At 46.5% G+C, this 15,068-nt stretch overlaps 1 protein-coding gene across 4 annotated transcripts in view; it reads left to right on the forward strand.

Moving 5' to 3' along the window:
• The first annotated feature begins 7,236 nt into the window (after window positions 1-7,236).
• The window catches only part of PDE1C (phosphodiesterase 1C), a 476,007-nt gene continuing 468,175 nt past the window's right edge, over window positions 7,237-15,068 (forward strand). The window contains exon 1 of one of the 4 annotated variants that reach the window (XM_027102260.1): window positions 7,237-8,129. In XM_027102260.1, coding sequence (XP_026958061.1) covers window positions 8,045-8,129 — 85 coding nt within the window. In that variant the 5' untranslated portion in view covers window positions 7,237-8,044. The remainder of the gene's footprint in view (window positions 8,130-15,068) is intronic. The other 3 variants (XM_027102256.1, XM_027102255.1, XM_027102254.1) reach the window with 3 other exon arrangements.

The following is a 15,068-nucleotide window of genomic DNA, read 5'->3' on the forward strand; positions in this document are numbered from 1 at the left end:
TTGTGGCCTCTCCCATTGCGGAGCACAGGCTCCGGACGCGCAGGCTCGGTGGCCACGGGTCACGGGCCCAGCTGCTCCGTGGCAAGTGGGATCTTCCCGGACTGGGGCACGAACCCGTGTCCCCTGCATCAGCTGGCGGACTCTCAACCACTGCCACCAGGGAAGCCCTTAACTAACTTTTAAGTGTTTATTGTTAGTTTATTCTAAGAGGTTTTACTTTGTTCTGAGAGTTTTTCTAGAGTGATGGGGAGTCTCTGAAGTGTTTTAGGCAGAGAAAGGACAGGACTAAATTTTTGTTTAAAAAGGTCATCTTGGCTGCTGGTTAGACAAAGGCTTGGAGCAAGAATGTCAGCAGCTTGCAGGGTTAGGAGGCTGTTGTGACAGTTCACGTGAGAGACAGTGTAGCATGGACTGGGGAGGGGGAGCATGGAGAGGGGTGGGTGGATGCCAGACATTTAGGTGGTAGTTCTGTCAGGACTTAGTGGCTGTTTAGGTGAGGAGACAGAGGGGACAGTCATAACTCATAGGTTCTGATCCGATGGTAGAGTGCATGGGAGGACCATTTACAGAGATGGGGTAATTGGAGGTTAAGAGTGAGGCTTTGATGATATTCTGGAGGTATTATGGCGAGGAACCCCAAAATGCCTGAGGACTACAAGAACAGTATGGGAGCAACACTCAGCCCATGTCCACTCACCAAGCTCTGTGTTTGTCCTTGCCTGGGCTGCTTCCCCCAGGGGAAGGGGACCTTTTTCTAACTCTCACAGAGGTGCCGGGTGGCTCTTCCTAGCAGAGATCCTTGTTCTAGTGAGTTTGGACCGAGGAATGCCTTGGAACCCTAATCAGCCAGAGAAGAAATTCGAAGGAGGGTGATAAAGGTGGGCCTGGCCTGGGAAGGGGAGTAGAAGCATTATCCCCCTTCTCCAACACCCCAAGGGAACTCTGGAGGTGGATTAGGAAGATGAAGAGTTCAGATTTGGATGAGTCGAGGTTAGGTGCCTATAAGACCTTCTGAAGAAAAAGGAGATACCCTGTTGCTTGGGGAAGTGATCTGAGCTGGAAATAGATACTTGAGAGTCATTACCAGAGCTATCAAAGTGAAGAGGATTGCTCAGCGGAGAGGGAATAGAGTGAGGAGAGGTTCCTGGATAAGAGCTTCTCTGGTTGACAACAGTAAAGGAAGTGGCTAAGAAAGCTAGAGGGAAAACCAGGAGCAGGTTGTGCCCTGGGTGCCCGGGGAACAAAAGAAATCCTAAATGATGCAGCTGTGGTCCACAGAGTTAAACGCTGCCAAGAGGCCGAGAAGATGAAGGCCACAACATGTCCACTAAATGCAGTGATGCCTAGGTGACAGAAGTGTCGTGGAACAGGGAGGGGGACGGAGGCTGGTGGGTGGGAGAGTACCTGAGCATTTCCTGAGGGTGCTTTCTGAGCCAGGCCCTGTCCATGCTCCAGACTCCAGCTCTCAGGAAGCCCGTGGGTGTCTGCAGCTCAGTTGAGTGATGGAGGCTTAGAACCTCTGGCTCCACTGCTCATGGGGTGATTGATACTCTGGGGCCTTGGGCCCAGGGTGAGTGAGCTCTGAGCCTGTTCCTCTTGCCTCTGAGTATGCATTATCTCAAGCACTCTATGCAGGAAACAAGCACAAAAGGGACCTAGTGTCCTAGTGATGATGATGATGTTAAAAAATAACATATATTGATGGGAATTCCCTGGCGGTCCAGTGGTTAGGACTCCACGCTTTCACTGCCGAGGGCACGGGTTCAATCCCTGGTTTGAACTAAGGGGAACTAAGCTCCTGCAAGCCGCGCGGTGTGGCCAAATTAAAAAAAAAAACACAATACACCATATATTGAAAGTTTACTATGGGTCAGGTTCAGGGGACATCTTTAACTTATCTCGGTATAACTCACATATTCCCTATAAGGTAGTTATTACATCTCCATTTTACAGAAGAAAAAATCGAGACTCAGAGAGGCTAAGCAACTTGCCCAAGGTCACACAGCTAGCAAACAGAGGAGCTTTTTGTTTTATTTATTAGTTTTTTTAAAAACATCTTTATTGGAGTATAATTGCTTTACAATGGTGTGTTAGTTTCTGCTGTATCACAAAGTGAATCAGCTATACCTATACATATATCCCCATATCCCCTCCCTCTTGCGTCTCCCTCCCACCCTCCCTAACCCGCCCCTCTAGGTGGTCACAAAGCACCAAGCTGATCTCCCTGTATTTATTAGTTTTAAATGTTGTTAACCTGTTTATTATGAGCTGGCTCCAAAGCTCATCACAGAGGAAAATAGAGGGTGAATGGAGAGAGGGAATGACTGAGAATGACTCTTCTGCCCCAGTCACGTCACTGGCTGGCTGTGCAGCATTGCATGTTACACCTGTGTTCACTCCTTAATTGATCAAATGTCTTAGCGAGGGCCTACTCTGTGCCAGGCACTGCTGGGGCTGAGATGGAAGACCCATCCCTGCTACCAGCAGCTTATATCCTTGTGGGGTGACCAGCATGCAAACAAGCAGTGTGAGTGCAGTGTGATGGTTCTAGTATGGAGACGCGGAATGGGGTCCAGGGGAGGCTTAAAGTGGAGTGGCCACCTCCCTCCAGAAAAGGCAGGCAGGAAATGCTTTCTGGAGGACCTGGGACATCAGCGGAGACTTGAAGGAAGAGGAGGAGGTCTCTAGGCAAACCAGGTGGGCTGAGGGGGGAAGAATAGTCCAGGCTTGATATTCAGGATTATGAAATAGAAATTCAAGGCCCTTATTTTGGTCTCTCCACCTCCACTGCAGAGTGTCTCCAGTTCTAAAAATCTCCTAACTGCAAAGCCTACCAGAAAATTCTCCCTAAATTCTTAGAGCAAAAAAGAATTAATTTACTCTAATTTGCTCCTGATGTTTTGGGGGAAGCATCGCTCAGCTAATATTTTTTGAGACATGGAAGGATTTTTTGAGACACTGAAGGCAGGTATAGAAAAATAGTCATTTTTCACGGATGCACTAATGATATGTAAACTTAGAAAAAAAGTTGAACAATAGACAGTGGCCATTCCTATCACAAAGAAAAGTTGCCTCATTGTGCAAATAGAATTCTGTAATTTCCATCAGGGCTTTCGAGTCATCTTTCTGGGAACTTTCTCTGACCCTCAAGTGTGTAGGCACTTTGCTTTTTACTCTCTCTGTTTATTTAGATAGTCGCTGCCATCCCTGGGCCTAGAGAAACAAAGAATAGGCTCTAGGGAAGCAATAAGGTAGAAGCAAAATGAAACAGAGAAGGGTGTTAGTGACAGCTGAAGGGAGTCGCTTCCATAGATACAGATTTTCTGAGACTGCTCTCTTGTTTGGACCCCTGGTTCCAGAGACTGTTCTGGGACTTTCTCTTCTTGTAAAGTCCTCAAAGGCAGGGACTGTTTCTTGGTTAGCACAATGCCTAACACATAGTTGGCACTCAGTAATGTTGATTTAATTCCACCCTTTCTTTCTCTGTTTATTTTTTCCTTCTCTCCCTGAAAGGGAGCGTGTTTGATGGATTAGTTAGGACTCATGTTTGCAAGCAGCACAAACTCCCTTATGCTGGGTCACTCACAAAAAGGGAATGTAGTATAAGGTACTAGGGCATCTCATAGAATTTGGGAGGAGCTGATTTTTAGATGCAGGCTGGAACTGGGACTGGAATTTCCTGGAACTTCCTCTTCACCTCTCACAATTCCTACTCGCAGCAAAGATACTCATTAGCCTTATCTGGACTGTACCAGTTACAGCCAGAAGAATAGGGTTGCAATTCAGAAACTTCATTGCCTGTAGCCGTTTCTGTGATGACGTGAACGCAAGGGGGTCCCCTCCAAAAACTGGAGTAGTTGTCAGAGAGCTGAGGATGTCCATGAGGGGTATAAACAATGCTCTTCTTGGGGCAACTTGGGTTTACAATTCTTGGGCCTTTGGCTGTTGGGAGAATTCCAAATGGTAGATGGCTTCCTATCTGAGAACGGTTGAAATGCATTAATGAAGTGCTGAGTAGCTGTCTTCTCTTTGGTATGACAAATAAAAAGTTATTTTCTTAGAAAATGGACTTTTTGGATAACACATGCTACACATATATATATGCTCATCTTTATCTAGAGGTTTAAAACCAATGAACAATAAGTACTTTCCACTGACACTCTTCTCTTACATAGAAACAGTTATCAGCCCCTTCATAAGGAGTATCAAAGGACATGATATTAGCACCTGAGTCAGAGGAGTATCCTGCCAGATGAAAGTTTTTCCTTTATAGTTGTTATAGTTTGAAGGACATTATTTGATCCATGAGCTATGAACTAATTTAGGTACTGAATTCAGTTCCTATTCTGATTTCTTGGGATGAAACCAGGGTCATGCATTATCTTGGGAGAAATTAATTCTAACCTAATTAATCTTGGCTAATAACTGGATCAAACTATTATTATGTATATTGTTTCTTTCCTTCCTTCTTTCATTCATCAAGCATTTGTTGCTGTGCCTTCCTTGTTAGAATCCATTCCAGTAATTAAAAGCAGATCAATGATTTTCCAAACTTATTTTAAAGTAAATATAATAAAACTAGAAGTTATCTAAGCCTGGGCAGGTGTAAGATATTTACTATAATCTAGGAGTCAGCAAACATTTTCTGTAAAGGGACAGACAGCCTTTTTTGGCTTTGTAGGCTATGCAGCCTTGGGCACAACTACTCAACTCTGCCTGTTGGTTTCAAAGCAGCCATACACAATATGTAAATAAATGAGTGTAGTTATGTTCCAATAAAACTTTATTTGTGGACACTGAAATTTGAATTTCATGCAGTTTTAATGTGTCACATGTTTTTCTTTTGAATTTTTTTTTCAATCACTTCATCACTTCTTAGCTTGAAGACTACAAAAACAGGTGACAGGCTGGATCTGACCTGCAGGTCTGTTTGCTGACCCCTGCTCTAACAATAAGAGCATAGGATTCATTCATCTGCCTGGATATCTTGGTTTAGTTTCCTTACTTCACAGGCATTCTTAAAGGAGCATTTCTGAAAGAACAAGCAAAAGTAATGCTTCTGTTGATCTTAGTCTTGAACTCATTCTTTCTCGGCTTATATAATGTCAGCACTCGACTTCACTTGGTTTCGTGTAAGAGCCCCACACCGAGAAGGCTGCTTTCAGACTTTGCACTTGAAGCAGTGCATTCAGTGGTTCTGTAGGTGTGCAATCTCTAAAACCAGGGAGAGAGAGAACGGTTCTGGGGAGAAGCAATTTAAAAACAGTTCTAATTGTTCAGGCAAGTTATTTTTACCAGTCTTTAGGGGACAGATAAATGATCACATTGTTATTATTTTTATAGATTATATTTCAAAAAGCTTTTCTGCTAAGAGTGATTAAATACCAAGTTTTAATTTCACTCACTCAGGGAAAATTTTCCATCACATTAGGATTTTTTTCCTTGATAACTTAACCATAGGAGACTATAACTCAGGGCTTTCAGGATCCTCATTCCAGAACTTACAGTGCCAGAAAAGAAGGCATGTGATTCTGCTGAAGGTTTGGGAAAGTGGGAGAAATACAGGGAAATGAGAACGATAAGAAACTTTTGGGGGTACTATATTTAAAATACATTCTATATAATACATATAAACATTTTATGTATAAAATTTTCTTATAAAATTAATGATAACAGGGACTTCCCTGGTGGCTCAGTGGTTAAGAATCCACCTGCCAATGCAGGGGACACGGGTTCGAGCCCGGGTCCGGGAAGATCCCACATGCTGCGGAGCAACTAAGCCCATGTGCCACAACTACAGCCTGCGCTCCAGAGCCCACAACTCACAACTACTGAGCCCATGAGCCACAACTACTGAAGCCCGCATGCCTAGAGCCTGTGCTCTGCAACAAGAGAAGCCACCACAATGAGAAGCCCACGCACCGCAATGAAGAGTAGCCCCCACTCCCTGCAACTAGAGAAAGCCAGTGCACAGCAACGAAGACCCAATGCAGCCAAAAAAAAAAAAAAAAATTAATGATAACAGTAATGAAAATATATTATTGCTGTGAAGAATTTTCTGCACTGTCTACATAATGAAACTTGGGAGTCACCTGGTGATTGCAATAACTGAAGGCCCACTGCATGCCTAGGTTTCACCCATTTCCTCTTCTTAATTCACATTGTAAGATGAGGAAAGCAGACTCAGGGAGGTCTAGCTTCTTGCTCAAGGTCATATAGCTGGTAAGTGGTGGAGCCACATTTCAGACCCAGGTCTCTTTGTTTCTAGAGCCTTTTTCATGCTTTTGTGTTGTAACAAGTTCCAGTCTCAAGGAGTGCCTCAGGGTTTGAAGCACTCTCTTTACTTCCAAGCTGGGACATGCCATTCTGTGTGACACGGGGTCTGTGACATCCATTGCCTTTTGGATCAATTAATCTTGCCACTGACCTGAGAGATCTATTAATGTGGTTCTAGGTCTTACCAGAGAGAATTTATAATTGACGTTCCAACTACATCTGACATTAAAAAAATACCCATTTCTCTAAAAATATATGGTAAATTGAAGAAGATTCAATTCCTGAGATATTCACTAACCTGGTTGCCAGTGGGCTTGAGGGTTTTATGGGCCCCCTGAAATTGCATGCGGAATACTGCACATGTGTGTATATGTGCCTTTTTTTTTTGGAGAAGACTTATAATTTTAGTTAGATTCTGAAGATGTGTGGACCCACTGTTCTCTCAGAAACAACGAGGGATATACCTGATTGACTCTGTTAGTATTGACAAGTGTTTGGTAATTGTGTCAAATTCCATCATGACAAATGACGTTAAATTAACTGTAGTCCCTTAATAACCTGAGCGTAGCACTGTCATTCCATGTGCTACACTGTGTGGACTCCACCAAGGGACTCAGCTCTGGTCTCATTACATGAGCTCCCCAGCCCCTGACACAGAACACTGCAGCTGTAAATCCTTAGCAATTGCTTGCTGGTTGGAGGGAGTGATTTCCTCTGTACAAACCTTGCCTAACTCAGTTATTTCAGGTACTGGAAACACCAATGATTGATTTGATGTCATAAAGTGAAACTCCTCTGTCCAAACGCTGCCACTTTTCACCTGTAGGACCTTAGTCAAGGCCCTGTGGACCTCAGTTTCCTCTTCTGTAACAAGAGGGGTTAGCTGTAGGATTGGTTAAATTTCTGCCACCTCCACAAATTCCAGGAATCTTTGCTTGGCAACGCATTCCAGGAGTCTCTATTTGTCAAAACCAAATTGGAAAGAGCTTGGACAATTCGTTTGGAATCGACTAGAACTTGCACATCTTAGAGCCTCTGTGTGTAAGCGCTTAGCCACAAATATGGGTTACTTTGATAATTACCTTCTGGCCAGGGACTGCCGAGAAGTAATCTTACCGGGGTTCCAGGCCAGTTAGGGAGACAGCGGCTGGGAGGAAGTGGGCGTGGCGATTTTCCCGACTTCCTTGTTTGGAACAAACTTTGGCAGTATCTGACCGGCTTAGATGTTTGCTTTTCCATCTGTTGATGTGCTTTTTGGGAGCTCTCTTGTCCGCCAGAGAAAGCATCTAGAAGAAGCCCGACGCCAATCTTTGCCATTCCCTAGAGTCCCCAAACCCCACCAGCCTCCAGAGAGGGGAAGGCGAAGCTGAGAGAAAACAGGCGTGCCTGAAGCGTGCCGGCTTCAGCGGCTCCCAGGGAGTAGGGTGGCAAAGACAGGGATTTCGGCACCCATCCACCCACCGGCCTGCATCCACGCGCACCGGTCCGCGTCGCCTGCCTTTCTTAGCACTCCTCTCGTGGTGTCTGGAACCTGGCACTGGAGATGGAGCAGTTGCGACGCTCGCTGGCTGCGCCGTGTGCCTAGTGCGTTCGTTAGTCGACCTCGCGGTCGCGGCGCCCGCAGCCGGCGCGCTCCGCTCGCAGCGAGCGACGGACCAGCGGGGACAGCGCGCGGCGCGCCGGAGGAGGGAACGCGGCCGAGCGCGGGGCGCCGGCGCGGGGCTGCGCGCTCCGCCGCGGGGGACCCCGGGACGCCGCCGGCCGAGCCATGACGGACGCCAGCAACAGGAAAGAGGGCTTCAAAAAATGCCGGAGTGCCACTTTCAGCATCGATGGCTACAGCTTCACCATCGGTGAGAACTTTCCGCCCTCTGTTGTTCTACTCCCGGCTGGGGCAAACCTCCTCTCAGGTGGCGCCGAGGGTCCTCGGGGTCGGGCTGGGCCGCGAGGCGAGGCGAGGCGAGGCGAGGCGAGGCGCTCGCCAGGCGGGAGACCCGGGGAGGGGCAACGGGGCCGGGAAGTCGCGTGTGTGGCCCGGCCGCCTCACCGGGGCTGTCCCCGCGGTGCCCCTCCCGCCGCTCTAACCCGGCATCCCGCTGAAGCTGGTTTTTAGGGTCACAGCTTTTGGAACTGCTCGATTTCCTCTCAGCGATTTTAGTAACACAAGCCGGGACAGGAGGGATAGAGACAGAGATGGAGGCAGAGAGATGGAAATACTGGGAGAGAGAGAGAGTGACAGAAAGACGTGGGCATGACAGGCACTAAGACAGAGACACAGAGACACATAGAGAGACAGAATGACAGAGATATCTAGACAGAGACATTAGTAGAAACACGTAGACAGCATGTCAGAAATACAAAGTCGGAGATGCCAAGACAGAGAATGACTGATAGAATGTCAAAGACGTGGAGACAGTTATAGAAACAGAGAGGCAGAGGCTTTGAGAGACAGACACATAGAGATAGAGAGATTCAGAGAAAGAGATTGAAGGATAGGTTCTACAAAAATTGAAGCAAGAAGAGAAAGGGACACAAGGAGAGAGAGAGAAAGACAGGAAGGAGGGAGGGAGGGAGGGAGAGAGTGAAGATAAAGCAGAAAAAGAGGCACATTTAGAGAGAGAGAGAGAGAAGGCAGGGAGGGAAGGTTGTATCATGCTACTGAAATATTTGAGAAAAACCTGTCTGCTGTCCTCTGGACTCCTAGTGGCTCCTTTCCCAAACCCTTTACCAAGAGGGGTACCAGAGGGGGCTGGGGGTGTCTTCATGGCTGTTAGAGGGAGTGGGACCACAGGGCTGACCCTCTGGAAGCTGAATTTGAAGAGATCAGTTCTTGGTGCTTTTACTGCCCATTCTATGCTGCACACCAGCTCGTCCAGGGATTGCCTCCTCATCTTCCCAGGAGATGGGCTAAGCCAGGGCAACTTCCTCTCTGGAATGTCAGAGTTTGGAGAATGGCAGGGCAGAGCCAGGTGTCAAGGAGCTGCTTCAGCATTTCTACTTCTGTGTGTGCTCAGGTCACTATGGCTTTAAATCTGAACTTCACCCCAGAGCCTTTGAAAGTGAGGGGTGTATTAATGTGCTTTTTGGAAGTGTAGCAGGAATTTGCCAGGGGCAAGAAGAGGCTGATGGACAGGAGCTCATCTCTGGACCACTTTTGCTCCTTCTAATGAAGTGGCCCAAGATTTGGGGGGCATGGGCTGAACAAGTATTACCAGAATTAAGTCTAAACTCCTTTGCCTGCTTCCCAAGCCTCTCCATTCTGGCTTGAACTTGCTTTTCCTGCCTCAGCTGTCACTTCAAACCTGTTTCTTCCACACACTCATGATTGTTTGCCCACATCCCACCCCTCAGAGCCTCTGCTCAGGCTGTGCCCTCAGCCAGGAATGCCATTTCCCCCAACTCTGCATTGAGAAATCTTGTCTATCCTGGCTCTCACTTGCCACCTCCTCTGCTCTCCTTCCCCATCAGAAAGAATTTCTCCCTCTGCACTCATCTCAGCCTCTTAGTCTTCTGTGAGAGCTCACACCCGGCCTTGAATCACTTATTTCAGCAACTATTCGTCGTCCTCTTGCATTACGGATTCCTTAAGGATGAGACTGTGTCTAATTTATCTTTCATAATGGTGATGGTGGGTGCTTGGGAGTTTTTGTAGGAATGAATTAAAGGTTGCCAAGGTCAAAAGTGATTCATTAAAAGGTCTTTGCCGTTTTAATATTAGTTTTTTGAATCTGATAAGGAAGCTCCCAAAAATGATTTTGAAGTTTTACCTGGCAGTTCCCTGTGAAATCTTTTTTTTTTTTTTTTTTTTACAATGGTGTGTTAGTTTCTACTCCACAACAAAGTGAATCAGCCATACATATACACACGTTCCCATATCTCCTCCCTCCTGTGTCTCCCTCCCTCCCACCCTCCCTATCCCACCCCTCCAGGTGGTCACAAAGCACTGAGTTCCCTGTGAAATCTTATCTTCCAAAAAGTGTGGCTTCTAAAACCCAGGTTTACAGTGTAGCCCTCCCCGCCCCTCTTTTTGCTCCCATCCTCACTAGAGGAAATGGTCTGGCACATTGGTGTGGTCTGCTAGTCAGAAGGGACCTCAAAAGTGAGCAGGTCACTTCCTGGTGAGAGAGCTGCCAGCTTGTTTCAGACCTTTGGGCATTTATTCATTCACTCCTTTCCATCTGCCCTCCTCCTTTCCTCCCTTCTTCAAAAACTGCTTATTGAATTTTACTGTATTAAAAGATACAATTTAATACAATGCCTGCCATATGGCAAACATTCAATAAATGGTAATTGTTGTAATTATTCAAGGCCCTAAGCTAATATCATGGGGAGTTTATGATGATGAATCAGACTTAGAACCTAGTGTTCAAGGAATTTGTACTCTTGGGGTGATGCGATGTGTTCGTACATAACATTTTACAAAGTAGAAGCTACTAAACGCCATAAGAGACATTTTAGAAGTTTTAGGCCAATATAGACATTTTAGCAAACACAGATATTCAAAAAGAAAGAAAGAAAATCACTTGTAATTTTATCACCCGATGCTAAACATTATTAATATTTCTTGTATAGACTTCCAGTACTTTTTATTGTATATACACAGTTTTTTTAACAAATGCAGTCATAATGTTTGGTAATGTTATTAAATATCATAATAGCTTTGTTTCAAGCTATATACAAAGTTTTAATTTAAAAAATCTTCTATTGTTGGCTATTTAGGTTGCTTTTAATTTTTTACCATAATAGACAATGAAAACAGGCTCAATCTTTGAGTACATCCATTAATACTTCTGAGAATAAATTTCTAGAAGTACGATTGCTTGGTCCAAGACTATGTATATTTTTAGGGATTTTAAAACATATTGCTCAACTACCCTCTGGAAATACCAGCTTACACTCCCATCATCAGGTGCTCACACACTCTCATGAGACTGGACACTATAATTTTTCAAAAGCTGTTGGTTTGAGAGGTGGAAGGTAGTATCTTACTTCCACATGTTATTTCACTTCTTTTGTGAAATTGCCATTTTATGTTCTTTTCCTGTATGTGTTTCCTCTGGGGGAATGTCATCATTTATTTTTAATTTGCAAGTACAGTTGACCCTTGAACAACTGGGTTTGAATCGCACAGGTCCACTTACACGAGAATTTTTTTCTATAGTAAATATTACAGTACTATACGGTCCGCAGTTGGCTGAATCTGCGGATGTGGAATTGGGGATATGGAGGAATCACATATAGGAAAGGCTGACGGTTAGTTATAATGCAGATTTTCAACTAACCGTAACCCCTGAGTTGTTCAAGAGTCAAACTGTACTCTTAATGTACAAAATACATGTTAGTTATACATATAATCAATATATTAATTATACATAATATATAATTATAATCACTATATATTAAGTATACAATATACTCATCACATAATAATTATATAATTAATATGTATAGTAATACGCATTATATACAAACACGTACGCGTGTGTGTATGATTTGCAAGTGCTGTCTGTCATATACGTTATGTGACATTTTTTTCTGAGCAGGGGACTTCATATTACTGCAACGTCAGTGTGTGGCAGGTAGGACTTGATTTCAGGACATAACAGATATCTTGTAGCCTGTGCCCATGGTTGCCAGCTTGTCCCATGGTTTCAGCAGGGTAGAATAGGTGGACAGTCCCCCTCTTACCACGTGAGAGAAGAATCCTGAAGAGGTCCTGGTGCCCAGATCACTCCCTTTTCTCAAGTGTCTGACATTCTGTCATCAAGAATCACCTTCTCTTCCAGTCTGTTAATTACGTAAAATTTCCAGGTCAAAGAACTTTACTAAAGGAATTTATGTTATGGTCCTGGCGAGTCAAGAGATTCTTACCAGGAGAGGCTTTTGAGGACAATGAGGGTCTTGAGGGTTCTTCAGAAGGGGAGGTGTGACCCAACCCTGTGGCAAGGTCAAGAATCACGTTTCCTTGGAGGGCTCCTGACAGAACTTCTCTCTGTTAAATGGGTGTCTCTGGGATAAGAGGAGGCATCTGGCTCAGAGACTTGTGGTTCAGATTGGCAGGGAGAAGGCTTCAGCTGTGGTTCTCTGCCAGGAATGATACTCCCCAAGGGGTGTTTGGACACATATGGTACACTATTAGTAGTTGAGTTCTAGGAGGCTGGGGACAGGCTCTACAGACAGTGAGCAGAGATCAGAGGGGTTCAGTGTTCTGTAGTGTGACGGCAGTCCTGCACAGTGAGGAATTGCCCTAAACGCCAGTGACACCCCCAGGGAGAAACCCTGTGAGGGTTCCCTCTGACATGGGAGCCGGGGGCTCCTGAGCTGGCCTATGCCCTGGCTGCAGGGACTCTGGGACACTGACGGTCAAGGCTGCACAAAGAACAGGCCCTGCCATTTGCCATGCATAGCTATAGGGTGTGGGCCAGGCACTGAACTAGGTGCTCTACTCTGCTCATTTGACCACCTTTCACAATGACTCTGAAAGGTACGTGTCATGACCCCCATTTTAGGAGAAGAAGCTCCTGAGACTCCGAGAGGAAGTAATCTGCCGGAAGTCACAAGCTAGGAAGTGGCAGGGTTGGGTTCAGACGACATCTGCCCTGACTCCTCAGCCCAGGGTTTGTCCCAACCGTGCTCCCTCCCATGGTGGACTTTATTTGTGCCTGAACCTTGGGACCAGGCCATCATCCAGATAAGGACAGGTCAGGGAGTTTGCCAAGGTCTGATGAGCGAGCACAGGCTGGGGCAAAACCAGAAAAAGATGGACCATTGTCACAGGGAGGGGAGGGCTGCTCCTGAGAGGAAGATCAGGTTGAAGAAATAGGCTTGTTAATCCACCTCCCACCAGGGCCGCCTGTTCAGTGCTCCCCTCACGTACCTGGGAAATGGTCTTGTGTCCTCTCTGTATGATGTTCTCAGGTCATGAAATCAGGTATGCGATCAAGAGGTCTGGGAAACGAGACCATGAGCTTGAACACATGCCACAACCAGAAAGCACTACTGTCGTCAGCCTCCGTGATTTGAGGGTCCCATCCCTAGGAAACCACTGAAGTTATGATTGTAGCCAACGATTGTAAATGTTAACATTAATTGAAGCCCATATGTAGAAGTTCAAGTGTAGCTTGACTGTGAACTTGCATTTGAATATGAAATGAATGGTTGTTGCGGGAGTTGCAGTATCGCTGGTTTCCAGAAGAACTTTCCTCGTCTTCGGGGGCTTGGTTATATGTTTGGGTTTGTATTCAGTGGTTTTGCAGTTTCTTACTTTCTTCATAAGGCTGCCTGAAATACAAGCATACACTTTCCCCCCAAAGTGAAGTATGTCCGCAGAAAACAAAAGCACTTTTTTTTTTTTTTTTTTCAGCCGCCTGAGGGGGCCTCCTTCGATCTCCCTTGGTGCTACTCACCACTCATTTTATAGCTGAGAAAATTGGGCTCGGGGTATCCTCATTTCCCCTTCTCCCCTCGGCGATGAATGACCTCCAGGGTGTCAGAAAGAAGTGGGTGAAGCCATGGGCTGGGAGGATGTGAAGTTGGTGGGACGTATGGAAAAGAAGCTGCCTCTTTCAGAAATGAACCTGGTGGTGTTGTGGAAAATTCTAGGCCTGTACTGAAGAAGTGTTGCTAACAGAGGGATGTGTTTCCTGTAGCAGCTGCCACTGGCTCCCTTGAGTTTCTCTCTGCAGGGTTGTCCCAGAGGAGGAAAAACAAGGGGCCCCTAGACAGCAATCAGAGGCCCAAGGGGCTAGGAGTGAGGGTTCCCTGTCCCACCCTGGGACTGCCGGGTGCTGGGAAGCCCCGCTAAGTGGGGAGGTCTGCTGGAGGATGCTCCTTTCACAGGGGTTCTGTGTGGGCAGGGCTCCGTGGGTGTCGGGGGTGATGGGGCTGCATGCACCGGGGGTGTGGCCCCTCTCCAGCCCAGGCATAGCGGCCCCTGGCCTCCCTTGGTGTGTATGGCTGGGGACTTTCTCAGCCCAGACCGGTCTCAGTGCTCTCTTGGCTGACTGTCACGTCTGCCTGCTAGTTTGTCTGGGTGGAGGCGAGACCTTTGGGCATTGTACGCCTGGTTGCGGGTGATGGTGGGTCGCAAGGAACTGTATAAGGATCCAAGGCACACTGTCCTACTGCCACCTCCCAGTGCCCGTTGCCCTAATTCCCTCCTTCTCACATCCCTGGGAAGACTGGAACAGAGTGAGGTGAGGTGGTGTGTGGACTGAGGGCTCACGCAGCCTGGGACTGCAGTCTGTACTCTGGCTCTCAGCTGCCCCCCTCGATCCCCACTCCTGCATCTGAGCCTCAGTTCCTCACATGTCAGATGCGGAGTGTGATCCTTAGTTACGGGATGTGGTGAGGATCAAGTGAAGATTTGCATGAAAAATTTGTTGGTTAACCCTGAAATGCCATTAAAATGCTTCTTGTTATTAGGGGAGACTTAAATACTGGTTACAACTTGTGCACCCCTCTGCACAGCATTTGCACTTCAACAAAGGGAAGCTTGAGGAATGAGGCTCTCATGACGGGGTTCTGATTGTCAGCCAGCAATTGGAGTGCATAGTTTTAGGGATGTCTGTCAGCTGAGAGAGGGCATTTGTAGTGGGAAACCCTGGGCTTTGGAGTCACACAAAGACTTACTGTGCTGGTCAGGCAAGTCAGTTAGCTTCTCTGAGCCTTGGTTTCCTTCTTAGAATAAACGGGGCTAGTGACACCTTCCTCGTGCGTGAACGCGGCCTGGGGAGTGAAGTTCTATGCACAGCGCCTGCTGTCACACTGCGTGTTTGCTCAGCAGCCCTTCC

Source organism: Aethalodelphis obliquidens, unplaced genomic scaffold (assembly GCF_003676395.1).
Source record: "Aethalodelphis obliquidens isolate GAN/ISIS:26980383/991018 unplaced genomic scaffold, ASM367639v1 scaffold5, whole genome shotgun sequence".
NCBI classification, from domain to species: domain Eukaryota; kingdom Metazoa; phylum Chordata; class Mammalia; order Artiodactyla; family Delphinidae; genus Aethalodelphis; species Aethalodelphis obliquidens.